The sequence below is a fragment of the Miniopterus schreibersii genome (assembly GCF_964146895.1).
Source record: "Miniopterus schreibersii genome assembly, chromosome: 20".
NCBI lineage: Eukaryota > Metazoa > Chordata > Mammalia > Chiroptera > Miniopteridae > Miniopterus > Miniopterus schreibersii.
The window spans coordinates 26,116,284-26,143,574 of record NC_138122.1 but is presented as its reverse complement, the minus strand read 5'-3'; the positions used below and the strand labels follow the sequence as shown (position 1 = coordinate 26,143,574).

The 27,291-nt window shown below is 51.1% G+C and overlaps 1 protein-coding gene across 6 annotated transcripts; it reads left to right on the top strand.

The window, feature by feature from the left end:
* The first annotated feature begins 17 nt into the window (after positions 1 to 17).
* On the top strand, positions 18 to 27,291 carry MPHOSPH9 (M-phase phosphoprotein 9). 6 transcript variants are annotated; one of them, XM_081123676.1, is made up of 24 exons: positions 18 to 110; positions 2,365 to 2,623; positions 4,459 to 4,568; positions 6,157 to 6,246; positions 6,447 to 6,970; positions 7,983 to 8,106; positions 9,700 to 9,796; positions 11,017 to 11,105; positions 13,868 to 13,993; positions 14,137 to 14,591; positions 15,125 to 15,280; positions 15,777 to 15,864; positions 16,090 to 16,305; positions 16,539 to 16,586; positions 17,146 to 17,210; positions 17,726 to 17,827; positions 19,621 to 19,758; positions 20,569 to 20,738; positions 21,489 to 21,635; positions 22,374 to 22,494; positions 23,247 to 23,350; positions 24,220 to 24,461; positions 24,758 to 24,826; positions 26,799 to 27,291. In XM_081123676.1, the coding sequence occupies exons 3-24, from the start codon at positions 4,512 to 4,514 to the stop codon at positions 26,898 to 26,900; spliced, it is 3,330 nt and encodes a 1,109-aa protein (XP_080979802.1). In that variant the 5' UTR covers positions 18 to 110; positions 2,365 to 2,623; positions 4,459 to 4,511; the 3' UTR covers positions 26,901 to 27,291. The 6 variants fall into 6 exon arrangements, with proteins under 6 accessions (XP_080979802.1, XP_080979805.1, XP_080979801.1 ...); XM_081123675.1 differs by having other exon boundaries at positions 22 to 110; positions 4,415 to 4,568; XM_081123677.1 differs by lacking the exon at positions 2,365 to 2,623 and having other exon boundaries at positions 23 to 110.

Sequence of the window (27,291 nt, the reverse complement as noted above, 5' to 3'; positions counted from 1 at the left end):
CGCCGAACAGCCAATCGCGGGCGAGGCGCCGGGCGCGCGCACGCTCCCTTAAGTTTAACGGTCGCGAGAGGCGGCTCGCCCGCCCGACCCTGAGTTGAGTCGGCGGCCAGGTAAGCGGCCGCCCGCCCGCCCGCTCGCGGGGAGCTGCAGGTCTCGGGGGGGTGGATGGGGGACGAGACTTAGCGAGACACGGCCTTGGAGGAGCCCTGAGTGTGCTGGGGCCCCGGGGCGGGAGAGGACGGCGGCCGCGCGACGCGGGCCCCTCGCCGCCCTCGGGCGTGTGGGGGCCCCGCCTGCGGCCCGGTGCCTTTTCTAGCGTCGGTGCCCTTGAGTGACACCCGCGCGGCCCAATCGCGGCGCGCCTCTCCCCGAGGGGCGGGGGGCTGGTGGGCTTCCTCTTTTTCGCCCGGAGGCGCTCCTGGTGCTCACTTTAGGGTCTCGGGAGCAGCTGGTGGGACGGGGCCTCCCTGCGTTCCGGCGGCTTCTCCCTCCGGCCTGCCCGCCCCAGCCAGTGGGGTCTGGCCCGCAAACCTCTCTGCAGGCGCCCCTTCCTCCCCCTCGGGCTTCCCGCAAAGCTGATCTGCATGGTGCATGGTGACTTTTATAAATGAGCAGCAGACCCCGTTCAGGGGCTCGCTTCCCCCCCTCCCCCAGCTCCTTTTTTTTTTTTTTTGCTAGGGGTCAGGGAGACCAAAAGCATCATATTTTGTTGCTTAGAAATATAACACTGTCTCTGTTTTTTCTATCTATTCTCCATGAAGTTTTCTTAATTTTTTTTTTGCACTGTATATCGCCCCCCATCCCGTTTCCCTGCCCTCAACACCCCTCCTCCTGATGCAGAAGCATCACTGCATTGAAAGTGGTTTTCCTCCTGGATCTGCTGCATCCGGATGATCTCAGCCGGGAGAGAATAGATGGGTTGCAGGGCCCCGTCCCTAGAGAGCTCGGTGTTTTTTTTCGCGTAGAAGAGCCAGGTGATATGAATCCAGGTATTCTCGCTGCCAGCTGGAGGGGGCAGCCCCTGATGTTGTCAATACCCCGTTTGTCGCTGGTGCTGGGCCGGAGCCACTGGGGAGAAATGCATTGAGTTAGGTCCGGTTACCTGCCCTTGGCTTCCACACCTGTCCCCAAAGGACGTGGTTCCTTTATGAGATGATGTGTCTGAGGCTGTGCTTTGTAAAAACCTGGCCCTAGGAAGTGGGAACCTAGAGGAGCCAGAATACTAGATAATTTCCCTCTCCTTTCACTTCCCAGACTTTCCATTTTGTAAGCAGCAAGATTTTCTTTTTCCTTGCCTTTTTTTTTTTTTAAATACATGAGTTTCCTAAGAAGGAGGCATATTGTTTGACCTGTTATCACCCATTTGCTTCCATATACCCAGGGTCAGTTCAGTTTCAATTGGTCTGGCAGATAGTTTATTTTTAAAGAAGTAATGGGTGCACAGAGCACAAAAGGCTGTGTATGCAACATGCATCCCTTCCACTTCCAGCCGGTGGGAAACCACCACCGGGAACCGTTTAACGGGCTGTTTTCAATACCAAGTTAAATCCTAAGCAGTTCCTGTTTACCTAGTCACTGTGTAAACCAGCAAGCATGGATACTGGGTAGAAGTTATTAAACAAATGGACAAGGCATGTAAATATTCCGGTTGTTTCCTAGTAGCATTGTGTCTGGAACCTTGATTATTAAACACACACAATTCTGAAATGTTACCTGGAAAAGACGATGCTATTTTGCAAATCACAGATTTTTATTGAGATATAACTCACACACCATTCATTCTTTTAAAGTGTACATTACAGCTCGTGGGTTTTGGTGTGTTCACAGAGTTGTGCAACCATCACCACTGTCTAATTCCAGAACTTCTCATCACCCCAAAAAGACACCCCATACCCCTTTTGGTCACTCCCATTCTCTCCGTTCCCCAGCTCCTGGCAAACATTCATCTACTTTCTGTCTCTGTAGATTTGACTATTCTGGATAGTTTGTGTAAATGGAATCATACAATGTGTGGTCTTTTACTGAGCTTGTTAGCATGTTTTCAGTGTTCACATTGTAGCGAGTTCAGCCACATTGTAACAAGTTTAGCTACTTGTAGAGTGTGTCAGTACTTCATTCCTATTTTTTAGTACTTCATTCCTTTTTATGGCTGAGAGAGATTCCTTTATGTGGATGCACCACATTTGTTGATCCATTCAGCAGTTGATGGACATTTGGGTGGTTTCTGCATTTTGGCTGTTGGGAATGATGTTACTCTCCTTAATGTAGACTCATATAAAAGGATCAAGGTTTCCAAAGTCACAAAGAGACAGTTGCTAGGTTTAGTGGCTTTTTAGTAGTATTTTTCCCCCTATTCGTTTTCAGACCCTTGGGAGCTTAGGATATCTCAGTTCTGAATGTTAGCACCTGAAAATGCCGGTAGACGAGGAAGCACCTGAAGATGACTCGGACCCAGTTTCTTCAGACAGTGAAAGAACCTACACTTACCAGTGAGAGAGCCTAACACTTTCTACACCATGGAGGACTTTGACTTGGTGAAGCACTTACAAAAAACTCCGTCTTCTGTAGGATCTGATCTAAAAAATTCTCCCTACTCTCTTGGACTGAACTTAAATATTAATAGGTAAGAAAGGGATAGATTTTTTTAAATGTATTAACAAATCAAAATAAATTTATTTGTGTAGATTACCAGTTTGTCCAAATAATGTCATAGTTACTGATTTGCATTTTTTAAAAAACAAAACAAACTATGATCAGGAACTGTTGGGGACAGATAAGTATAATTTCAGCCCTCCCACATTTTTTATTTCTGCCAGTGGAATGTACTTTTGTATGGGGAACAGTGTGAAAAAGTTGTTGCTAGTTGTAGCGTGCTTTATACTTTTTCCGTTTTTAGTAAATTACAAGAACATCTTTAAAATTTAGTTGCCTAAATATTGTTTTTGCATTTTTAAGACCAATAATGCTTAATAATGCAGAAATAGCTCACCAATCTGGATGTAGCAATTAAGGTTGAATACTAGGAAGTAAGAAAAAAACAAACAAAAAAACCCAGACAGAGTCCACAAAATAGATGCTGTCAAACAATGCATTTTATGCATTTTTTTTTTAAAACTACCCCACATCTGGCTTGTTTTTAATCAGAGCCGGTTTACTCTGATTGTGTACATAGTCTGACAAGCTTGCTTACTTGGTGTCTCAATTTACAGTAGCTGAAAAACAGCGAAGAGGCAGCAGGGACTCTTAGAGGAGGCCAACTGTAAAAAGCTGTCGGGGTAAAGGGAAAGCAGCAGTCGGGCCTTTACACACAATAGGAGGAAGCATGACTTCAAGTAGGGTGCAAGGAAAAACCTGGCGTGGGAAGTGGCCCGGAAGGGCCGTCTGCGTGGGAACCTGACCCACTGCCGAACGTGGGCCGCGCTGTTTCCTGTATCGCCCGGTGGCCCCTCGGAAGCCCGTTACTAGGAGAAGCCCCTTTAGAACCCGGTGCTGGATTTGCCGGCGGGAACCTAAGTGCCTTTCTAATGAAAATTATGGGACGGAACTCGCCTCCCTTTCGCTGTGCCTGCAGCTGAACCTGCCAAATTTAAGCTGGATTAACATACACCCCTGACGGGTGACACACACTGTCCTCCTGCCCCTGGAATTTTTACTCATATTTTCTCTGACCCTGATCTGGTTGGCTGGTGTTTTCATTGGTGTCCTCTCTCTCACAAATTCTTCGTGAAACAGTATCAGTGAAGAAACAAAAGTGGCCTTTCAGTGATTGGGATGTAAATACATGTTATCGCCCTTCATTGTGCTGTTGGTGTTTTCATGAAACATCTGAAATAAACTCGATTCCGGCTGGGAAAGGCAGTCCTGGAGGGAGCCGGCACTGTACACACTGAGTAGGAGCAATTCGTCCTGAATACTGGCTGCTGATGTGCTTGGCTCGACTTTTATTCAAAGATGTGCGAAGTTAAGCATCAGCTTATCAGGCCAAATTAGAGGGACCCAGGCAACCCGACCCCGCCGTCACCGTGGGTGGCGGGACAGAGCCCCAGGACAATGAAGGGCTGTGCTCAGGGGCCACCTCACCCGTCCTGCAGTAACTCGGCTCAGAGAGGCCGGGGTGCTGCTGCTGATTGTTCAGCAGAAACTTTTATTTTCTGCCGCTACTTCCGAGTGGCCTCTCACTCCTGAAAAAGGCCTTTCTGTCGTGTTCTTTAAAAAAAATTAAATGCTCTCTGTCTCTTTACTGCTGTTTTTCTTTTGCGGGCAAACGTGGGATCAGATTTGCAACAAATGTGGTGCCATTAAGACGGATTAAGTGTCAGTGGTTTTGTTCTGCGCTGCTAAATCTTGGGCTGCTGAATTATTCAACACTCTGGTGGAACGAAGGAAACCATCTGAATTATTTGTGTTTCAACAGAAGTAGTCCCCACCTTAGTACAAACGGGGTGTCCTCTTTCTCAGGGAAGACCAGAGCGTCCGCAAGCCGAGGCGCAGCTGGAGCCCTCGCCCCTTTGATGCAGGAGCTGCCGAGCCGGGCGGGCACTGATTCGCAACTCTGGAGGAGCCGTCAGGTACCCAGCTTTGTTTTGTTTTGGGGATTTTAAAATAGCTTTAAACGTGCCTCTACTCAGCTCTAACCTCTTAGGAGTTTATATCCTGGAGCGCGTGGCTGCTGAAGGACGGTGCCGAGGGCTTAACTGGGGACGAGACGGGGCGGACGGAGCGGGTGGTTGGAAGCACGTCAGGATATTCGTGATTAGACCTGCCACTGAGTGATACCTTCAGTGTGGACTGAAACGTCTCTTCAGAGGAACCCGAAATTATTAATACTGTTATTGATCCCCATGTTTTAAGTGACTCACGGAATTGTCCTCATTTTGAAAAACCTAAATGAGAGCATTCAGAAGACGTAAATGAAGGCCTCTGTTGACTTAGCGCCTTACCAGGCGGGGCTGCGGTGGGTGTGTTGGGGATGCTGAGCTCAGGGCAGTGGTCCGCAGGCTGGCTCCTGATGTGGGACCTCGTGCAGGGAACACTTGTGTGTATAGACCTTGCCTCGCCCTGGCAGGGGCTCGGGGCTGGAGCCCATCCCGAGCACCGAAAGGGTTCAGGTTCGGTCCTGGTCACATCCGGGAGGCAGCAGGTTGGCGGTTCCGTCTCCTCCCTCCCCCTCCAGTCAGTAAACAGACCCTTGGGTGAGGGTTTAAAATCTTTTTGCTTCATAGACTAATGCCCGCAATAGACTTTCCCCGGCTAGCGAGCTGTGTGCTGCGGGGGGGGGGGGCTGGGGTGCAGGAGCCAGTGGTGCGGCCCGGCCGGTGCGTGGTGGGAGAGGGGCCGCGGGGTTGCACCTGTGCCGCCTCCTGGAGCACGGCCGCCCTCGGGAAGCGGGTCTCTGCAGAGTCCGCGCCCCTCGCCCCTCGCCCCTGGCCCCTCGCCCCTCGCCCCTCGCCCCTGGCCCCTGGTCCCTCGCCCCTCGCCCCTCGCCCCTGGCCCCTCGCCCCTCGCCCCTCGCCCCTGGCCCCTGGTCCCTCGCCCCTGGCCCCTCGCCCCTCGCCCCTCGCCCCTGGTCCCTCGCCCCTCGCCCCTGGCCCCTCGCCCCTCGCCCCTGGCCCCTCGCCCCTGGCCCCTCGCCCCTCGCCCCTGGCCCCTGGCCCCTCGCCCCGCCGCCTTCAGGCACCGACCGCTCGTGAGGGTCAGGATGTCCCACCGAAGGAGGCCGTGAGGGTCACAGCCAGCTCCTGGGCTCCCGTCTCTCCCCCTGCAGTGCTTTAAACTCTCACCCGGCTTTCAGAAGGCATTTTTACTTTAAGAAAAAATGAATTAGGGGCTAAAATCTCAAAACACCAAACGATTTCTTGTTTTAAGATGTGTAAGTCAGTGTTTAAGAAAATCGTTGGCCGTTTCGAGGAAAGGAGGAGGAACCTGCGACGAGGGCAGGGCCGCCTCCCCGTTGCTCCATCCGCAGTGGCGGTGGACATCGTTAGGAGGCCGTTTGAAAACGGTGTTTGCGCATTAAATACGGTTTTATAACTAATTCAGCTTACAGATTTTACATTAAAAATGTATTTTAAAAAAGGCCCTTTCCCACTGGAGGGATTTTTCTGTGAAATGCTAGATTAGAAATGATCTTCACCTAAAATCCCGTGTATCCACTAGGCCAGGTGGTTGCAGCTCTTCAGCCTGGTGGAGACGCAGTGCCAGGAGCAGATCGCTGCCCAGCAGGCGCAGTTCCACACGCAGGTCCAGGTGAGTCCCCCTCCCGGGCTCCTTAGCCCTGAGGTTTGCAGAGCCAACTGAGACTTTATATCAACTTTGTTTGCAAACTAAAGCACAGCGTTCATGTCATCTTCACAGTCATATCGCATACTTTGAACACTGTTTTCATACCATGTATAAAATGTGGTGTTGATACACTTTCTTACCCAAACCTGTAACTTTCTTTTCAGCGGATACAGGAGGAGATAAAAAACCTGGTCAAGTTACAGAGCAGTAATGCTGCGCGGGCTTCGTGCCACACAAGCTCTTTAAGCAAACACATCTCTCCTGGAAGGCAGATGGGTTTCTTTTCGGAAAACAGTGACAGAAATGAGTCTGTTCTCAGCTACCCGAAGTCTAAGGAGCCCGAGACGCAGCAGGACACGGCCCCGTCCCAGCCTGACTGCACCATGGACAGCAGCTCCGTGAGCAGCGGCTACGGCACCTTCTGCGTCTCAGAGTTAAACACCTACACGCCCAAGGGCCCCCAGGACTTCAGGGAGCCCGCAGAGGCCTCTGCGGGGCAGTGTGGGGCGCCCGCGGTGCAGGACTCGGCCCTCGTGGACAGAGGAAAATACAAGCGTTTCTTCTTCCACTCTCCCGAAGAGCTCGGTGCCTCCCTAAAGGAACAGATTCCCGTTTTCCCTGCAGAATTTGAACACAGTTTTCTTGGTGAGAGTCAGATTTCGGAAGTATACAGTGGGAAAGCAAACAGGTAAGCAGGGTTTCTGCAGCATTTGTGGGGGAGTTTACGTGTTTGTTACACTTTGAATCTAGTAAATAAAGCTCCTTTTGGTTGGACTGTAATAGAAGGAGGTGTGTTTGAGCATTTATCAGTTTTACCGACGTCTTTCGTTTAGTACCTGCGGGCGTTGAAATAAACAAAGCACGTTATATCCTAATGACATCTGATGTCTTCCCCGTTTGTGATGCTATTAGACAAACTCTTAAGGTGGAAAGGAGGCCTGGCCAGAAAAATACGGTATCTTGTAGGTTTTCTAGTCACTAGAAACTTGCTGAAAATGACAGAATGGGACCGTGTCAGGAGTGGGATTTTGCCACACGTTCGTATGATTGGAAATAAAAAATTATACACAAGCAAGAAGCGTTTTTCTCAGTCTGTTGAGATCTTGCTCTAGGCATGTCCTCTGATTGGCTCAAGTAAACTTTATATTTTATAAAAAAGTATACGTAAGCATGCTTAATTGTGTTTTTTATATATAAGAAGAGATCTGTAAGTTTAAGGACATTTTGATTGATCCAGGGAGTTTTTAGTGAAGGACACTGTAGCTGAATGTTTGTAAAACAAAAAATCATTTGAAAGTGTGTAGTTTCTCTTGAATTTCCAGTTCTGTGTCTCTGAAATGTGCCCTCTGAAGTGAGGTTTGGAGCCATAGCAACAGCAGCCTTGTGCGCAGACAGGGTAGTTACCAGTCCATGCAAATCAACCTGTCCTCACTGTGGGGAGATTTGGAGCTCGAGGGTCCCTGTGTGGCTCTGCTCCAGTCCCTGTGTGTTGTTAGTCCCTGTCGGTCTCTCGGTTCACTTTGCCTTTGGTAGCGAGAAACTGGAAGGAGAAATGTAGGTGAACCCGTAAGTGTCCATCCTGTCTTTGCTCTTAGAAAACAACGCAAAGCCCTTTGCACGGACACAGCGGGGGCGTGCGTTGGTTTCCCGCGGGAAGGGCAGCCTCTGAGGAGCCATGTCGGTTTTCTCTCTCTGAGTAGTAAAGCGATAACGTCATGGGCCCAGAAGCTGAAGCAAAACCACCCAAAGGGAGCTCACGCGGAGGAGGGACGCCCCAGACCCACGCATGGAGGCGAGCGGCCCCAGAGAGCGCCTGCGGAGAAGGTAGGCGACACATCACGTGACTGCATTTCATCCAATCAGACGGGGCCAGCTTCTAAAGTTTGGAAAAAACCCGACTTTCCAATTTCAACATATTATACTGGACAATGCTGTTTCCTGGTAATTCAGGTCACGGGGCTTTAGAGATTCTTAAAACGTATCAATATCCATAAATCTAACGAAAGCAGTTACTATGTTAGCAAAAGGGCCACAGAGGATTTAAACATTTAATGTCTTATAACTTGGGTTATAAATTCAGAGCTGTCCAGATGCCACCATTTTTATACACAGGATCTGAAAGCCTTCACATACTCACTACTACGTCTCACAGCTCAGTAGTAGCACAAATTATTTGAGGGTTTTTTAAACAACTAAATGAATTACTCTTGGGTTAAATGTGACATTTGCAGTAGAAACATAATTAGGGCCTTTGCAATTCAGTTCATTTTTTCTAGTATTTCCTCCCTCATGAGTGTTGATTTCTGGAAAGAACCAGGACTTAGAGCCAGCCACTGTTTCCACCCCCTTGTGCCGCCAAAAGGCAGAGCTGTCAGTGGAACAAACTGACCATGCAAAAGAAAAGGCAGAATGTCGGTGCAGCTCTTTTGAGGCGCATCTTGAAGTTGGGTGTTGTTTCGCATAAGGATTGTCCAAAGCTCAAGTCTGTCTTTGTTTCCCCGGGCTGGGACAGACCTGATGTTACCACTCCCCCGGCTGCAGACTCTGGTGGCTTTCCAGTGAGGGCGAGGCTCAGCCAGCTTCCTGGGAAGGGCTTTCACTTCGTCTGTTACGTACTGACTGGTCAGAAATGCGACCAGGTGGGCGTTTCAGAGGAGGCCGGAGATGACATAGGAATTTCTCAGTGAGGAGAAGACGCTCAGCCTCCCCCGGGGCCCGGGTGACGGCCCCTCCTCGGTGGGCTCTGCCTGTGCAGGGGCCACGTGTGAGCCCAGGCTGCAGCTGCAGTGGCTTAACCGGGTGGAAGTTTGATGGTGGTGGGACTAAGAAACTTTCAGGTTAAAATAACCTTCTCACATTTCTATCTGGAAACACAGATTTCTGTGACAACGCCAGAGACCGTAAGGAGAGACTGGCTCAGAATTCTTATTAGAATTAATGAGCCAGCGTTCTGAGCCTTTTCTGAGTCTATAACCAATTGTTTGTATGTAAGACGGAGTCTGCTATTTAAAGTTCACGTTAATTATTGTTTGTGGTTTTCAGAGTTGGCTTGATTTATTGTAGTTTGAATGATAAAATGAATTATTATAGCTCTTATATTAATTTTTGTACCAAAGGACTTTGATCCTAGGCACCTCACATTTCTTTGGGAAGTAGATGGCAAATTAGAAATGCATTTCATTCCAAACTCGTTGATAACACCTGCTCCCGGTTTTCTCCTCCCAGCTCCACAGAAAACCCCAGTTAACTTTTGTGAATTACCCAGGAAAAGACTTACTGATAGTTCCCGCTGTTTTGCATCCTTGTAACCAGAGGGCCCGCGGCCTCCTCCGAGCCTGGCCTTGGCCCTGGGTCCCAGGGTCGGCCGTGTGCCTGAGGGTGTTGGGCTGTCCTCACAGTGTCCCTCTTGAATTGCAGTCGGAGTTGGAGTTCGCCGCTGCTACACCGCCTCGTGCTTTTTACCTCAGCAAACCAGATGAAAGTCCCAGTTTTTGGATGCCCGATTCCGGAGCAGGTACGAGACTTACATTTTTAAAGAGTATTTTTTCTTTTTTAAAAATAATAACAACTGCATTTCCCGCGGGTGAGGCTCAGGGCAGTGGGTAGAGTGGTGTCTGTCAGGCTCCACGAGTGGCCGTGGCAGCTGTCAGCCCCTCCCCTGGTGTCCGGATGCCGTCGGGAGAGAGGATGTGAGTCTGCAGGCTTCAGGCAGCTGCAGGATCATCTCGGTGCATCTCAGGTGCCGCACAGGGAATGAGACGCAAGCCCTCTGCGAGCCGTTCTCCACTCCGTGGGAGCCTCATTTTAGTTCTGATGGTCGGACACAGGGGCTCCCTGTCCACACTCCACATCCAGTTCACCGGGATGAGTTAGCTTTGCTCCTGAAGAGTGCCCGACTCCAACCACCTTCACGCTGTCAGCGTAATAGAGCCCGTCATCTGTCACCTGGGCTCCTGCAACTTCTAACCAGCCTCCCGGGCTCACCTTTCCATCTGTGCTTCAAACAGAGCCAGCTGCTCCTTTTAGAGATGAGTCAGGCCATGTGACTCCTCGGCTCAGACTCGGGTTCCGCCTCCCTGGAGTGACAGGAGTCCGGCGGGGTGGCTCTGGCTCACGCCCTGCTGCTCTCCCGTCCCTGCTTCTCGGGGGCTGTTGGCCACACTTGCCAGATAGGCTCTCAGGTTAGGGCTTTTGCCTGGGCTGCTGCTTGCACTTGGAATGTGCCCCCCATGGGATCTGCCTCACATGTGGCTAAAATGGCCAGCTCCTGCTTAACTGTTACCTCGCAGAAGGCCAGCCCTGACCTGTTCAGAAAGAGTACCTGCCCACCTCCCATTACATGTTCTCTTCTGTCCAGTTCTTAAATGTTTCCAGCCGAGTGCCTCCCAGCCTCTAACTTCACATATTGTGTGATTTTCTGATTGTTCGGGTCCCCCCTCGCCTGGCACAGTAAACGCTCCATAAATACTGTAGTTATTGAATTCTTTACGTTGATCATGAGATCTGTACTATTCATAAAGACTTTTTTTTAAAATGATGCTAGCTGATCTTGACTTGTCATATTTCAGTTTTAAATGTTTGGACTGTGACAGGCTCTTCCATGGGAAGGCACTTATGTGAACCTTTTCCTATTCAGATGGGCAAAGACCAGTCACTTCCGCATTTCGCTTTCTTTAGGTAGAAATAAGTTGTTGTAGAAACACTTCTGTTCTCTGTCCTCTGTGCTGTGCTCAGGCCTGACCTACTGGAAGCTGGAGGAGAAGGACCTGTACCACCCGCTGCCCGAGGCGTCCCTGTCTTCCACCCGCGTGTCGGCCAGCCAGGTAAGTCGGACACGACCTGTGGGTTTGCGCTGTCACAGGGCAGGCAAGTCCTCCATTTCAGTACATGGTCTATACTTTTCTATTTCTGACGCAGAGAAGAAAGCATGGGGTTAAACCATAGGCACCTGCTCTCAGAGTCTGTCTCTCTCTTCGCCTGTGTGATCTCAGGGAGGTTATTTAGAAGTGGGATTTAAAGAGCCCAGTGAGGCCGGGCGTGGCTCAGCTGTTGAGCATCGACCTAGGATCCAGGAGATCGCAGTTCACTTCCCGGTCAGGGCACATGCCTGGGTTTCCGGCTCGATCCCCGGGGGGGGGGGTGTGCAGAAGGCAGCCGATCAGTGACTCTCATCATTGATGTTTCTCTTTCTCCCTCTCCCTTCCTCTCTGAAATCAGTAAAAATATATATTTTTAAAAAGCCCATTGAGCCCTGGCTGGTTTGCCTCAGTGGTTGGAGCATCGGCCTGTGGACTGAGGGTCTCAGGTTTGATTCTGGCCAAGGGCACGTACCTCGGTTGCAGGCTCGATCCCCGGCCCCAGTGGTTGGGGTGTGTGCAGGAGGCAGCCAATCGATGTGTCTCACATCGGTGTTTCTGTGTCTCTCTCCCTTCCACTCTCTCTGAAAAGCAATTGAAAAAATATCCTCAGGTGTGTGGGGGGAAGCCCAGTGAGTGCTTTGTGAAGTTAAACGAGGTTCTGTGCCTGCTATTTTACGTGCAGAGGGTCCACATATACACTTCCCCTGCTCTCGGACCTGCTTGGGTTTTCCACCCCATCACCCCCCCAACCCATCTGTATTCTCATGCTGAGCAGTTTAATTGGCAGGTTAATTTTGAGTGAGAAATGTAAACATTTCAGAGCAAAGAAATAAAACTCTCCAATATGTGCACATTGAGGTACACGCCTCACTTCTGTGTTTCGATCAGGTGATGAGAGGGAGAGGGAGAGAGACGACGGAAGTGACCAGGAGAGCTGAGCCCGAGGGGCGGGCAGACGGGGTGCAGCAGACCTGCAGACACCAGGGCTGGGAGGCCAGCGGGCTTTGTGCTCCCAGGCTCCCTGTGGTGCCTGATCTGCGGCGTCAGCAGTTAACACTGTGTGTGTGACTCAGGTGCCGCCCGTTTCAGGGCTTCCTGCCTCATCGGCTACCAAGAGAAAGATGACCAGCTCGACTGATGCGTGCTCGCTTATTTATCACTGAGAATTTCTGTTCTTTTTTACAGAAAGAGCTTGTAACTAAGCACAGGTTTCTGTTGTATAAAGCTCATACTTAGGAAGGAAAATGTAGGTGAAATACATTCGTTCAAACCTCTTCACCTGAGAGGCTCACCCTCCTCCATCCCAGTGCTGGGTTCTGGCTCCCACACGGCTCTCGGTGGTGACCTGGCGTTTCTTTAAAGGCGATGAAGGGCCCTGGTGCCACGCTGGGCAGCTGTGCGGGGCTGGCCCACTTCCCACTCCCCGATGGCGGGGGGGCAGTGTTGCTAAGCAGGTCCGCTCCCCGTCCCTTACGTAGCGGCTCTCAGCAGTTCCAGCGCCGCCTCAGGACTCCTGTGGCCAGTCTTGATGGCTCTGGTGGTTGCTCACGAGCAGGCAGAGACAGACACGTCACAACTGTCACTTGACTGAAGTAGCTGCAAGATGCCAGAAACTACAAGAGGCCTTGTTTCAGAGATGTTACACTATGAAGGGAAAGGGAGTCACCAAAGTGGGGACACGTGGTGGCTGTTCCACCCGGAGTTCTAAGTAAATAACTTCACTTGCCCAGGCCACTGGGCAGGGGTCCCGAGGCTGGAGCCAGGGCCAGGGCTGGAGCTGGAGCTGGAGCTGGAGCTGGAGCGCTGCTGCTGGTCCCTGGCCTCGAGGCTTGAACAGGGCCTCTGGGTTGTTGGTATAGAAAACGTAAAGTTTTAAAACAGGATTATGGGGAATTTTAAGGGTTTACATTTGACAAATTAATGCCTTTGATACACCCACATAAATATAATGGATTGTCTTATTTGCAAGCTAGTTCTAGGGTTGATTTAGAAACACTAATTCATGGTGCCTGCCGCCCGCGCTGGGTCTGGAAATGGGACCTAGGTTAGAGCTGAGTGATGACTGTGTTCTTTCAGTGTGTCCCTCGTGGAACCTGTAACCTCACCTGACAGAAGGTCCACGGGTTATTAACAAGGTTAAGTGGTCCCTTGTCACACCCACAGCAGCTCCCACCTTGAAGTAATTTAAACCCAGAGTTTTACCACTTGGAGCGTAGACCGAGTTGCAGTATTTCCAGCGTAGCGGGGGCCTGGATGTCAGGCTGTAGACACACTTTCTCCCTGTCTGCCAGCTCTTGAGGTAAACGTGGCCACACAGGTAAGGGACCGCACCTCTCGACAGCCGTCCCCGAGCCGCAGGAAGTTGATCTGGGGCAGTGTCCTGCCAGCTTCATCCCCTCGTTCTGAAGTCTTGTCTCAAAACCTGGTCCTTATTTTGAGTAGGGGGCTACCAAGGATTTTATTCTTTGAAAATATCTAGGCTGCTAAATAATTAGGTTCAAATAACTCCCTTAGTATTTATTGTGAGGGATATGAAAACATTCTCATTGTGAGGGACACTTGTTATTACAGGTTTTGACCTCTAAACTTTTACTATAAATCTACAGCCCAAAGTCTCCGTTTACTTAAAGCCTTTTTAAAATCTCTTTATGGTGCTGATCGTGATATCAGTCAACTTTTTCGTTGTTGCTGATACCACTGAAATGATTGTGTTTTGTGTCTTTAAGTCCAACACTAGCAGTGAGATGAGGCTCCCGTCACTGAAGGACATTTATCATAAAAAGCAGAGGGAGACCAAGCAGTTACCAGAGAGGGATCTCGCGCCTGCCTGCAGCCTGGAGCACCCGCCCGAGGTAACGTGGCCGCCGCCCTGCGGGGGGCGTGGGGCTGCGCCCGCCCGCCTGGCCTTCGCTCCCTCTCCCCAGGAGGCCTGCGGCTGCGCACCCCAGCACCAGCCCCGCGCAGTGGGGAACACGCGGCCGTCTCTCCTTTCCAGGTGCTGACTCTCGACCCAACGTTACACAGGAGGCCGGGTGGGCCGGTTTCAGGGGCCCAGCCGCCTGGCTTTCTGAACGTCCTGCAGGACAGGCTCTCCTCGCCGGACTCAGTCCCGGAGCCCAGTGTGTCTGCTCACTCTGATATTGATTCGTTCTCACAAGCAAGTAATGTCCCTTCCCAGCTGTCTGGGTTCCCAAAATGCCCCTCAGATGCGAAAGCGTCAACAGGGGCCTCCTGGAAGAGCCCCGTCTCCCCCAGCGGGAGCAGGACCAGCTCCACATTCCCCTCGGTCTATACTGTGACCTGCAACGACACCTCGGTCAGCACGGTGGAGGAGGGCTCTGTCGTGGTAACTGCAGCCTCGTTCGGTCAGTCCCAGCTCCCAGGGACAGCCAGCGGCGGCCCAGAGTGCGTTTCCTTGGCTTCCCTGGAAGACCCCGGGCTGCTGTCTAAGTATGTATTTCAGCCGCTGTGTGTCTCTTACTCCATTCCCTGTGGTGTCTGCTTAAATGATGAAAGTGATTTCTTTTGAACTTCGGTGTTGCTTAGTAAGTTAAAAAGAGATAGGTCCAGCCGGGTGGCTCAGCGGTTGAGCCTTGACCTGGGATCCAGGAGGTCACGGTTCAGTTCCCAGCCAGGGCACATGACCCGGTTGTGGGCTCGATCCCCGGTGGGGGGCGTGCAGGAGGCAGCCAATCAGTGACTCTCTTGCATCATTGATGTTTCTCTCCCTCTCCCTTCCTTTCTCTGAAATCAACAAAAATATTTTTAAGGAGAGAGAGAGCATTTTTAAGGTAGATCATCAAAAAATTAAGTAATCCGTGTCTTTTTCCTCTTTATTAGTGTTCAACTTGTGTATTAATCTATTTCCTGAGTGTGCAAAGGAAAGGCTGCATTTTCTTTGCATAGAAGGACTGTTCCTAGTTGCTCTTTGGGGTTAGAGATGAGGCCATGGTTCCTAATAAACCTTTTACTCCCCCCGACAGCATCCGGCAGAACCTGAAGGAAAAGCACGCCCGGCACATAGCCGACCTTCGGGCTTATTACGAGTCAGAAATAACCAGCTTGAAACAGAAACTGGAGGCAAAAGAAATGTCTGCAGTTGAAGACTGGAAGAAGACCAATCAGATTCTTGTGGACAGGTAGAACTTAACGTTTAACTGCAATTAAAAAGTATAATTTAGCTGTCAGTGTTTCTCCAATTTGGAGATACTATTTTCCCCCAAGTATAATATATCGTGATGATAAAACACTTTAAAGTCCTGTGCTTCAGGTGTGAACATTTTAACACTGAAAACATGTTTGCCTAAGTATTTGTACAGATTTGAACCAGCCTCTTAGACTATACTAGTAACTGACAGCTGGTTCATGTGGGCAAAATCCTGAAACAGTTGAGCAGCTTTGTGTGTGTCAGATGTCAGATGCCGGGCGGATTGGTGCCACATGGGTTCTCCAGTGAGACGTCGATGACTAATGTCCTGGGGCAGGTCTCAGCCGTTTTCCTACCCAGTCGCTCATGAACCCGTGGGAGCAATTATCCTGTTAAAGCAACTGTAGGCACACGGGGGAGAGAGGCTCAGAGCACTTGCCGGGGAGGGACCTGACCTTCTAGTTGTCTCACTTCCATTATGGGCTTAGATGCAGCCAGCTGGACGGTGCTCTGAGTGAAGCCACCAGCCGTGTGAGGACGCTTGAAAATAAGAACAACCTGCTGGAAAGAGAAGTGGTGAGTATTTCCTGTTGTTCTAGTGTCGTTTTCAGTCCTCACCGAGGGAGAGAGAGACATTGACGGGAGAGAGAGACGTTGGTCGGTTGTCTTCCATACGCGCCCGACCAGGGATTGAACCCACAACCATTTGTTTTGCTCTGCGGGACGGCGCTCGGCCGCGAGCCACGCTGGCCGGGCTGCACCTGCTCGTTGTAAACAGCCGGTTACCTGGCCCGTCTGCAGAGTGATTTCCGAGAGCGCCTCAGCGCCGCCAGCAGTGCCTCCAAGGCTCTGCAGGACCGGATCGAGGAGATGCGAGCGAGCGACAAGGAGAAGGACGGCACCCTCCTCCGGCTGAAGTCGCGGCTGCAGGACGTGGAGGAGGCCCTGGAGCACACGTACAGGCTCTCCAGCGACAAGGACACCAGGCTGAAGCAGGAGCACAAGATGTTTCAAGACGTAAGTGACGGCGACCGCTGGGCACGTGCTCGGCGGGGTGACTGGGTGCTGCCCAGGCTCTGTGGCTCCTTCCACTGCGTGTTTTACTAGCTTTGCCGTAGCTGAGCTAGGTTCCCTTCCCACGGGGAGAGGTGGGTCTTTTTTGAAGAGCGTGGGCAGTTGTTTTGCAGAGTATCCTTCGGCTGATGTTACGATGTCTGATTCTGTGGTGCGATTCTTTGTTTTTTCTGCAGCTTTTAGGAGAATACGAGTCCCTTGGAAAAGAGCACGAGAGAGTGAAGGTGAGAGCGGGTCACCCTTCATGTGCTGAGCTTGCGGTGGGGGCCGGAGCGGCAGACCCCAGACCAGGGGCTCTGAGCCCCCCGCCCCACACGGCTGCTGTCACCAACCACTCGTGTTTCCTCTCCCTGCCAGTGGGCTCGTTTTTAGATCTCTCCCCCTGTAACTCACAGGCAGGTGGATTTGTTCATTTAACAAATGTTTATTGAATGGCCGTTGCATTTGAGATGAGTTGAAATTTTTAGAAGAGTAGGAGTCCATACAGATGCAAGTCACTGGCGCCATTTAAATGTGAAGTTTTGTTTTCGAAGCATTGACTCTGTGGGCTTAAACTTGCCCATCGTGTGTGAACTCAGCCAGAACTGGGTTTGGGAAGCACCCTTCACACTCAGACCCACGGTGATGCCGGGCGCTGGTTGGTGCACACGGACTGAGCATCGTGATTTTCTCTGTAGCTCTCTGGTCAGCCTTAGGTTAGCTGTGTGTTTTGCATTTTTAAGTAAAAGGGCTGCATTTGAATGCTTATCTTCAGTTCCCTGAGCATTTCCATTTTTTCCAAAGGACACGTTAAATACGACAGAGAACAGATTGCTCGATGCGCAGACTCAGATCTCTGACTTGAAAAGGTAAGTGTGTCGTCTTGTGACGGGCTCCGGGGCACGTTCTGTCCGCACTTACATGTGTGTCTACTGAGCGTAATGAAAAGAACGTTTTTCCTGAGGGTTTTAAAGCCCTTTGAGATTAGATTTTACCCTAATGTCCCCAACACAGGAATACATTTGATTTTTTTTATTCTTACCCGAGGATATTTTTTCCTTTGATTTTTAGAGAGTGTGGAAGGGGGGAGACAGACAGACACGTAGATTGGTTGCCTCTTGCACAAGCCCCGTGACCTTGGCTGGAATCGAACCCGAGGCCCTTCAGTCTGCAGGGGTTAGCGCACTTGTCTTTCGACCTGCCCTCCCTGGGCCTGGTCGGCTTTCTCAGGTTCATGGTGGGGCCTGATGGTGAGAAGGTTTAGGGCTGCAGCCCCTTTGTCTCCCCTTCTCTAGAAGGGTCTGTTAAATGAGTAATTTGTAGTCGAGCTGTATGTTTAAATTTATTGCAACATATTTACTTTTATCTCACTGCTTTGAACCAGAACAATCTCCAAACTCGAAGCCCAGGTTAAGCAGGTGGAGCACGAGAACATGTTAAGTCTCCGGCATAGTTCCAGAGCTCCAGCGAGGCCCTCGCGTGCCAAGTAAGTCCTTCTGTGCCATCCCTGCAAAGCTAGAAACGGGTGCGCCTTCTCCCGAACTCAGAGGCTCATCTGTGTGAATCACAGGAACGTCAGGGCTGAGTGTCACGACAGAGTTAGATGTGTGAAAACATCCCATTAGCAGGTGTCGCGAAAGCTCTGCTGCGGAGCGAGGCAGTTCTCGGAGGGCGGGATGGTGGCGTCGGGTTGGGGGTGAGGAGAGTGGGGGTGTTTCTGTTTTCTGGCTGTCCAGCTGCATGACCTCAGGCAAATCACGTAATTTTGGGGAGCCTGGTTTTACTATCTGTAAAAATAAGGCCACTGGGCTGAGACATCTCAGGAGGGCGTGTAGCCTAAAAGTCGCGGCGTTTTAGTCCCACGTCGGCGGGAAGGCCTGTGAGGCGGGTTGTCACCGGCTGCTTGGACCCTGCTGCCTGGTTCCTCACTGTTAGCTTTGCTGGCGTCTCAGCGCCGCCTCGATGGTGCATTTCCAGAAGACGGGTCTTCCCTGGTAGAATCGGTCTGTATGGTTTTGGTGGAAGTGACGAGTGTTACTGAGCAGACCATGGCCTTGTTACATTGTAACCGTCAACCTGAGTCGTCGTCGTCCAACGAGAAAGTTTTTCTAGGTCTTTGTCAGTCCGACTTGGTGGAACATAGGGAATTATTTAAAGAAAAATCATATAAGCCACTGAAGTTGAACGTTGAGAGGACGGGAAGGCTGAGGCTGGGCTGGGGCCTTTCTGGGGAGGTGGCTGGAGGCGGGGGCGTGCGGGGCTGTGGGCGTGGGCGCCCGAGGCAGGGAAGCGCCCTCCGCGCTGCGCCCTGACGTAACCTATGGAACAAGCCCCCAGCGCTCCTTTGTTTCAGTCACTAACAAGCCGGGCAAGCCGGCACCGTTTGTTAAAACTGAGTGCGGGCGGGTGCCTGTCCGAGGAGCCTGCATTTTCTAAGTTGAAGGCTGAGAAGGAGTGACTGGGCTTAAAGTGAAAATCGGTGGGAGAGACGTGCCTGGAGGGGGGCCGTGCGGGGAGCGGGGCGGCAGGCAGGGGTGGCTCCTGGTGTCAGTTCTCGCTCAGGTGCCACGAGGGTTACGTTATCTCGGGCGGCAGGCCGGGCAGAGTGGCCGGAGGAGGGGGCAGGAGATGGTCACCGGTTACAGGAAGGTCTGCTGCCCGCAGCGCTGGGTGTCCCGCTGAGGTGGGGAGAGATTGTGTGGCACCCCCCAGCTGCGGGAGCGAGGGCTCTGGGAGGGGAGGCCGTGCAGTCGCCAGGCCGAGGCGCTGGCTGGAGGAGGAGCGGCGCCAGGTCCTCGGCGAGGCCCAGGGCTCCCGGGTGTGGCCTTCCCGGTGCAGGGGCAGAGAGGGGGAAGAAAAGGAGACGGCTCCAAAGTCCAGCCAGTGACTGGTTATTCGTTAAAATTAAGAAACATTTAGAAATGGGTTCTTCAGTCTCAGTAGCCACGTTTCGAGTGCTCAGTGGCAGAGTGTGACTGGCAGCGGCGGGTGTGGGCTGGGCAGAGAATCCTGTCCCCTTCCCTCCCCTCCTGCCCTGAGCTGGTGCTGGGGGCTGGCCGGGGGGGTGCAGAACTGGGGGTGTGGGAGCCCCTGAGTCTCGGCAGGTTCGGGAATGATCACATCGCAGAGCGTGAAATGACTGTGCAGTTCAGTGTTGAAACCACGACGTAGAATTCGTAGATCTAAAGTGATTGCTGTCTGCGGTTTTTATTTCTGTGCGAGTAAGTACCTTTCAAAGCACAAACCTCGTAACGCCCAGAGCACCCCTCATCCCCACAGCACACTGGCCACCTCGGATGTCAGCCGGCGGAAGTGGCTGATCCCCGGGGCCGAGTACTCGATCTTCACGGGGCAGCCCCTGGACGGGCAGGACAGGACGGTGGACCGGGACCGGCGGGAGGAGACCTGCCTCCCCGGGTGAGATGTCTGTCAAAGTTCGTGCTTAGGGCTGCTGTTTGCCTAGAGATCCCAGTTGCCTTTATATAAAGAGCCATCTCCTTGTTTCCTCAACATGTTCAGTTTAAGGACCTGATTTTTATTTTACTTTGAAAGACTAATGCTCTCCGGACAGTTCACTTTTGTAACTGCGCAGAGCTTCCCTGCTTGTGCTCTTGGCACCGGGTGTGCCACCCATGGGGGTTAAGATAGGATGTGGGTCCTCTCATACCCTGCACCATATACAGGGAGCATTTCCTTTGTGCTGGGATGTGAGACGGACCGGGAAGCACTGGGCTGTGACGTGCAGGTTCCGTCTTATTTGCATTGTGAAGCACACATTCACTGCAGAGCGTAACTGTCAGCTCTCCTGTTTCTCCCTCACCATCCCAGTGACCTGCGCATCTAGCTCGGCTGCTGCAGCCAGTCACTGTAGACCAGGGGCTTACGCATCCAAGGTCTCTTTCCTACCCTTCTGCAGGGGGAGGTCTGAGGTCAGGTGCCAGCAGGGTTGGGTTCTTGGTGAGGGCCTCCTCCTGGCTGTGTCCTCACTGGTCTTTTCCTCTGGGGGGGGGAACAGAGGGAGAGAGAGAGAGATTTTCTCTCTTTTTTATTAGGGCACTAATCCCATCGTGGGGGCCTCACCTTCTTGATCTCATCTAAACTCAGTCAACTCCCAAAGGCCCCACCTCCAGATACCATCACACTAGAATTGAGGCTTCCACATGTGAATGGGGCGGGGGGTGGGGTATTCAGTCCATAGCACTGTGTGAATTGCGATTGCTGTTGAAGGTTCCATCCTTCTGAGGAGGAGTCTGCGCCCGGAAGTTCACCAGCAAACTTCCTGGTAACGAAACAAAGAGCGTCCGACTCGCCGATTGTGAGAGCTCTAAAGGAACTCGAGGGAGAAAAAGTGTTTAAACACTGGGGCACGCAGACCGAGAAAGAGGACACTTCGAATAGTAAGTATTTTACTGTTTAACATGGATGTGGAGAGACAGGTGCACTCCCTTCCCCGACCGCGTTACCTTCTGTGCAGTGGGATCCCCCCGACGGCTGAAAGGCTACTTTGGTTTACTGCTGCTTCAGTCCCATTTCATAGGTAACCGTGTCCCCCAGCGAATAGTTTATCACAGTCATGGCTTAACACGTACCTTTTGTAAGAGAAGATTACGCATTATGTTCTGATTATTAGAGGTTTCTGTGGGGTTCTCAGGATATGTGGCGAGTTTCTGCATCAGGTTTCCTTACATCAGAAAGCTGTGGCAGACGCCTGGTGGTCATAGTGGGCGGGGGCATACCTGCTCCCCTCGTGGTGCCCAAGCGCCCAGCAGAGGGGCAAGGGCATCTTCAAGGCTGGTTCTCCTGGTCCAGGGACCTGCCGCTGCTCCTGGTGCTTCCTCTCTGCTCGCTCGCTCGGGCCTGCTCATCACGTCAGTGACGTCTCCGGTGTAGCATCCAAAGCCGTATCTCCTCGTAAATAAATGAGTGACCTGCTTTCCAAAAATAAACTCTTGAAAAAAATCACCTTGGCTTGTAAACAGAACCAGACCAAACGCATCATAAACTCCCACATTTTTCGTCTGTAACGTGCGTTCACAAGTCGTCATCAGCCGACGGCGAAGGGCTGCTCACTGGTGTGGCCACCTGTTAACAAGGCGGACGACCGAAGCTGGCTGTCTTATTTGATTTTTTTTTTACATTTGTCTCAGAATTAGCAAATCCTCAGCAACCTGAAGTGCCCGTCGGTGCGAGTCGGTCCCCAGAGAAGTGCACCCAGCAGAGACCCCGGAGGTTCAGCTCCACCGCGCAGAGGTCCTCGTCTTTACCGCCTTCCAACCGCAAGTCAGGCACTCCAAGTAAGAGCCAGGCTTCACCCCGCCCGGAGCAGAGGAGCACCCTCGGCGAGCACAGGGACCCTTCCTGTCCCCCTCACGCTCCCTCTGACTCAGGGCCCCTGAATGGGACCTTTTCTGAGAGTCACATTGTCTGGCTATACGGATACTGTGACTAGCTGAAAAAGTGATCAGCTTATTGAGTGAGATTTTTTGTGTGTCCAGCAAATTTTTGCCACTAATACCCCTGCACAGTTTTTGAGAGAGTAGCCAACCATTAATTGAACATTGTGCAAACATTAAGTTCGCCTGCGAAGAGACATTCCTTGCATATACTTACCAAAGGTTACTCGGCACCAGCTGCCTTTCTCTTTAGCTGATGACAGGGATGTTTAACATTTAGACGCTGGATTCCATGTCCTCGATTTTCACGTTCACAAAAGCTGGGGCGAGTCCTGTTCGACTGTACTTACAGGAGCGCTCGCGGGCTCTGGCATTGCGTCTTATTTCCAGTCTGCTTCTAAAATCCTGAAAAACCAGTTTTGAGCTAGAGCCGGAGCTACAGTCTGCTGTGTAAAATGTTGGCCTGGTTCCCTCCAGATGTCAGGGTTAGGGATTATTTCATTTTTATCTTTTACACTCTCATTTATCTTTCAGAAAGTTTTACAATGAAGTTGTAATTTCTTCGAAAGTTAGAAAAAAGAACTGAAATATAACGTGGATCATACAGAAGGAAATGTTTCCTCTCGTTTTCTCCTGTAGCGAAGAGAGAGATCATGTTAACGCCAGTGGCTGTGGCGTACAGTCCAAAGCGGTCCCCTAAAGAAAACTTGTCCCCAGGGTTTAGCCACCTGCTGAGCAAAACCGAAAGCAGTCCGATTCGGTAAGTTCTCTAAAATTATAGCATAAAACACATATATTACCGATTTTATTTTTTTAAATGTCAACTTGTGCCCGTAGCTGTCATTAATTTTCCAGTTAATGGGAACTCTGGATGTAAATCGTGTCAGTGAGCGTCATACTAAAGACAAAACCGCTGTAATAAATGAGGACAGTCTGTGACTGTGAACTGCCCGCTGCTCAGCGCAAACACCGTCTCAGAGCCCTTCCTTCTAGCTCGGGGTGTAGACGATGATTCCTGAGTAGGTTAATGGCACAGGGACATTTCTGAGCCGTTTGTACAAGAACCTGGGCTGTCCTGGTGTGGCCCTGGCGCTGAGTCTCAGTTTCCTCGGCTCCTGGGAAGTGTCCTCACTGATGTGTGGTCAGCGGTGTGAACTTGGGAGGGGGGCGGCCACTGACTCCTGCTGAGCAGCCCCCGCGGCCCCTGGAGGAATCACTCGGGCAGCAGACCTCAGTGTCCCCTTCTGTAAGGCGGGGAGAATAGCTGCCCTGCTGACTGTTAGCTGCTTAGATCGGACGCGATGCCGTGGGGGGGATGCTGGAAGTCTAGTACGTCGCTATAATTTGTGTTAGAAAACACTAAATTTCAGTTCTAGAAAGTTCTATGACCAGCTTTCTTTCTAAAAAAAAACATCAGTGTGTGAGTTACCTGGACGCCAGCTCGTCTTTCTAGGGGCGATAGGGAAACCAGGTGACAGTGTTTTCTCACAAGTTACTTGCTTCATTCAATAGATTTGATATACTTTTGGATGATTTAGATTCTGTTCCTGTGTCTACGTCACAACGCACCAACCCAAGGAAACAGCTCCAGTTTCTCCCGCTAGATGACTCGGAAGGTATGTTTTCCTCCAACATTATTCGTTCTGGCTTTAGTCATTCGTTTTGTTAGTTTCTGGTATCATGTTAAAATTCCCTTTACTTACGTATTTTGTAACCAAGGGCCTTTAAAAATAAGCGCTCACGGTGCGTCCGCCTTGTGTTCTCTTGGACGAGTTGGGAGACTGAGGTACAGGGATGTTAACGTGTAAACCAGGGCCTGCTGCTCAGTGGTTCTCTCCACTTCATACTCTGGTTTTTATGCAACTTAGACTTTGGGTAACTTTTTAACTTTTTTTCATTTATATGTTAAGTTTGGAATAAAGTTATAAGACAGTGTAGGTGAGGCCATGTGGGCAGTGACCTCTTTAGTGTTGGTATCAATGTCTGTTTAGTTATTAAACTTTTTCTTGCCTTAAATTTACTTAAAGTTCACTGAAGTTTGTATGTATATGTATTTTTAAAAATATGTCTGTTGATTTCAGAGAGAGGAAGGGAGAGGGGGAGAGAGAGAAACATCAATGATGAGTCATTGATCGGCTGCCCCTGGCCGCCCCCTACTGGGGACCAAGCCTGGGCATGTGCCCCGACCGCGAATCCAGCTGCAGTCTCCTGGGTCGTAGTCGATGCTCAACTGCTGAACCACACTGGCCGGGCCATTTAAGTTTATAGAAAGTCTCCATTGGCTTATTTAGGGAGGATTGTCTGACCGAGGCAAAGCTTTTAGATTCGGTGGAGAAACAGCTCTGAGTAACTGGCTGATGTTGCTCCTTACACGTTTGGCCCTGTAGCAGCTATTTCCAGAAAGTGCACTGGGTTAATTTAGTGTGTATGCGAGCTATTTGGAAACTTGATATGAAATAAAAGAAATTTCTTTCCTCTCTGACAGAAAAAAAATATTCAGAGAAAGCCACGGACACCCATGCAAATAATAGCTCTCCCCCCGAGCTGCTGCCCAGTGGAATGAAGGCCCCAGGGCGACCTGCCTGGGCGAGGGGCGAGCCGGGCAGCTGCGAGCAGTGTCAGTCCACACCCGCCCCTCGCGCCCAGGACTTCGAGTATACCGCCAAAATCAGGACCCTGGCAGAAACCGAGCGGTTTTTCGATGAGCTTACAAAGGAAAAAGACCAGGTAAAAACAAAAAAAATCTTAAAATCTTTTTCTGAACTTATGCTTATGTCTAAGGACCAGTCCGAAGGGAGTCAGTGAGTCAGACACACCCAGGAAGTCGCTGTGAATTTCACACCAACGCTGCACGTGTGTGAGCACAGCTGTGGTTAGCAGTCAGGACAGAGGGACTCGGTGGGGACGGGATGGACAAGCAGATGCCAGGCGGGGCCTCTGCTCTCCGGTCTGTGCTGCACACCCCCCCCCCCCCCCCCAGCAATGAGATTCTCGTTTTCATTTGAGCTGTTTCGTGTTGACAGATCGAGGCCGCCCTGAGCCGCATGCCTTCTGCAGGAGGACGGGTCACCTTGCAGACGAGACTGAACCAGGTGAAGCGACAGCCTGACTGCTGGGGAGGCAGGCGCTGGTCAGGGCCCGTTTGCTGGGTGATGTTTGAATCACGCTTTTTGCAGGATTGTAGTAGATTTTATAACTTCAGGCCAGCTTTCAGTGTAAAAACAGGTCTTACCTTTACATTCAAGAAGACCCCGTTGTCGCCATTGTTTCCAAGACACGACCTTTGGGCGCAGGGCTGGCTGGAGAGAGGGCTGTGGCCCCTTAGCTCAGCAGGAGGCGGGGCAGGTGACAGGTGCTCCCACCTCTTTCAGCTGCTTTTCAAAGAAAATGAAAACACAGGAAGCCACGGGACACTTAAATTCTGCAACATTTAAACCTAACAGCCGCTCTTGGGTTTCTCAGGGCCTGAGCTCAGGGAAAGTTCATTCCCAGGCTGAACTGTGATCCCAGAAGGACAGATGGACAGAAAGTAGCCGCTGTCTCTCTCCAGGGCCTGTAGCCCTAGCTCCTCTTTTTTTCTGTCTCTTAAGTCTTTTTGGTTTTATTGGTTTAGCTGTTCTGGAAGTTTTTATTCAGTAATTTGTAAGATGCAGCACGTGAAACTCTTTTTAAAGTCATTTACTGGGAAGGCAGAAGGAGAGTCGTTGGTACTCTGACCCTAAATCTGCCAGAAACGTTTGCCTCGTGAGTTTCCATAGAATGATTGTAAGCTCTTAAAGTAAGGCTGGAAGGGCACTGGCGTCTGTTCACACAGGGTGGGCCGGAAGGAAGTTTACAGCTGCGGATATGTGAAACAGCTTATGCTCGTGTTGTTATTTATTGTTTACCGTGTTTTCCACGTGAAAACTAAACCTCCTTTTGCCCACCCTGAGCATCAAAGCTCGTTCAGCTCAGCAAGAAGACAAACGGCAGCAGAGAGGGGCTGAGGGTGAAAAGTAGCCTCAGCAATGAGTGAAAACAATACGCCTTTAAGCAAAGGCATCAACATTGGCAGGTATTTTTTAAAAAACAGTTCCTGGGTGGGGGAGTAGAAATTGCCACAGACTCTCTGGAGTCCAGCTTGACGTCCCTCCAAACCTAGAACTTTGCCTGCCTGTGGGCCTCGCGCCTTCGCCCCGGGAATGACTCCTCAGGCAGTGCTCACACGTGTGTGCGAGGAGACGTGTTTCAGGGTATCTGGTGCAGCCTTATTTGTGGGTCTAAAATTAGAAGCCACCTAAGTTTCTACTAGAAGGTTCTCCGTTAAATATGGCACATCGATGAATGTTGCACTTAATTTAAACCAATGCTGTAAAAAGATTTCCTAACAAGACAAGTTCAGTTGGGAGACATTTTGAAGTAGCGAGTTGGATTCCGTTTTAATTTTTCCTCTTGAGCGTGGTGAGCGTGTCTGCAGGAAAAACAAGCAGAGGACAGTAGTTAGTTACTTCCTCCTGTCCACCACCTGCGCCATAAGGAACATGGGTCCTTTTATAACTAAAGTTTTAAAGAGGAAATTTTAAAGTCTTATGTCAGGGTACCATGGGGGGTACACGCTGAACGAAGTGCCTAAAATGAAAAATACATATTCCAGGTGCTATTTATTTAACATTCGCAGTTGCTACATTGATTCATTGTAAAATCTCTTCCTTGGAAATGTCTCCTCCAGATGTTGTTTTTCTTTTTAACTTGGACATTTTTGTCAGGAGAAAGCCATGTCCTGTGTGCGGCGCTGTGGCCGCTGCCTGGTGGGAGGTCTGGGTCCTCTGCCGTCTGGGCTCAGCGGAGCCAGCGCTCCGTCCGCGCGCTTGTGCCTGTGGCTGGGCCCCCCACGCCCTCGCGCGAGGAGGGCAGGCGCAGAAGGCAGTGGGGCGCCGACGCTGGGCCACACGGCGCAGCGTGTACGAATGTCAGTGTGGGTTCCGCTTTCGCGGGTGTACTGTTCTTTTGGAAAAGAAAGGCCCATCTGGTGGTGAGGAACGGCGACCTGGCCCAGGCAGAGTCCTAACGATGCTCTCCCCCCAGGAGGCCCTGGAGGACCGGTTGGAGAGGGTCAACCGGGAGCTGGGCTCGGTGCGCATGACCCTGAAGAAGTTCCATGTGCTGCGCACGTCGGCGAACCTGTAGCGTTACCCCGGCGGCCGTTGGCTGGAGTCTGTCTGTCTGTCCTCGGGCGGCCGGTGTCCCTGCCCGGCCCCGGACGAGCTTCCCAGCCGCGCTCTTCGCAACACTTGCTCTTTTGTACTTAAGACAGCCACATATTTTCAGGATATTTTTGTTACACTCAGGAATCTCTTGTATATTTTACTATTTAGAAAGTGTTATTTTTAACTAGCAGCGACTCCAGTTTATATTGGGGTGAGGAGGTGTGACCGGGCGGCGGCTGGTCCCCACGAAGTGCGTCCTGTTGGTGACCTGTGCCCCGTTTTGTAAGCTTGTCCCACATTGTGTCATTTTTTTAAATAAACGCTTCGGAACAGCTTTCCTGATGGGAGGCTAATGCCGCTGAGTGCAAACC

Excerpts from the sequence above, each read along its gene's own strand:
- MPHOSPH9 (XM_081123675.1), top strand. The coding sequence starts at position 2,517 with ATGGAGGACTTTGACTTGGTGAAGCACTTACAAAAAACTCCGTCTTCT. Across the intron at positions 11,106-13,867 it reads CCCGCGTGTCGGCCAGCCAG|TCCAACACTAGCAGTGAGAT; the intron begins GTAAGTCGGACA and ends TGTGTCTTTAAG. Across the intron at positions 19,759-20,568 it reads GAGGAGACCTGCCTCCCCGG|GTTCCATCCTTCTGAGGAGG; the intron begins GTGAGATGTCTG and ends TTGCTGTTGAAG.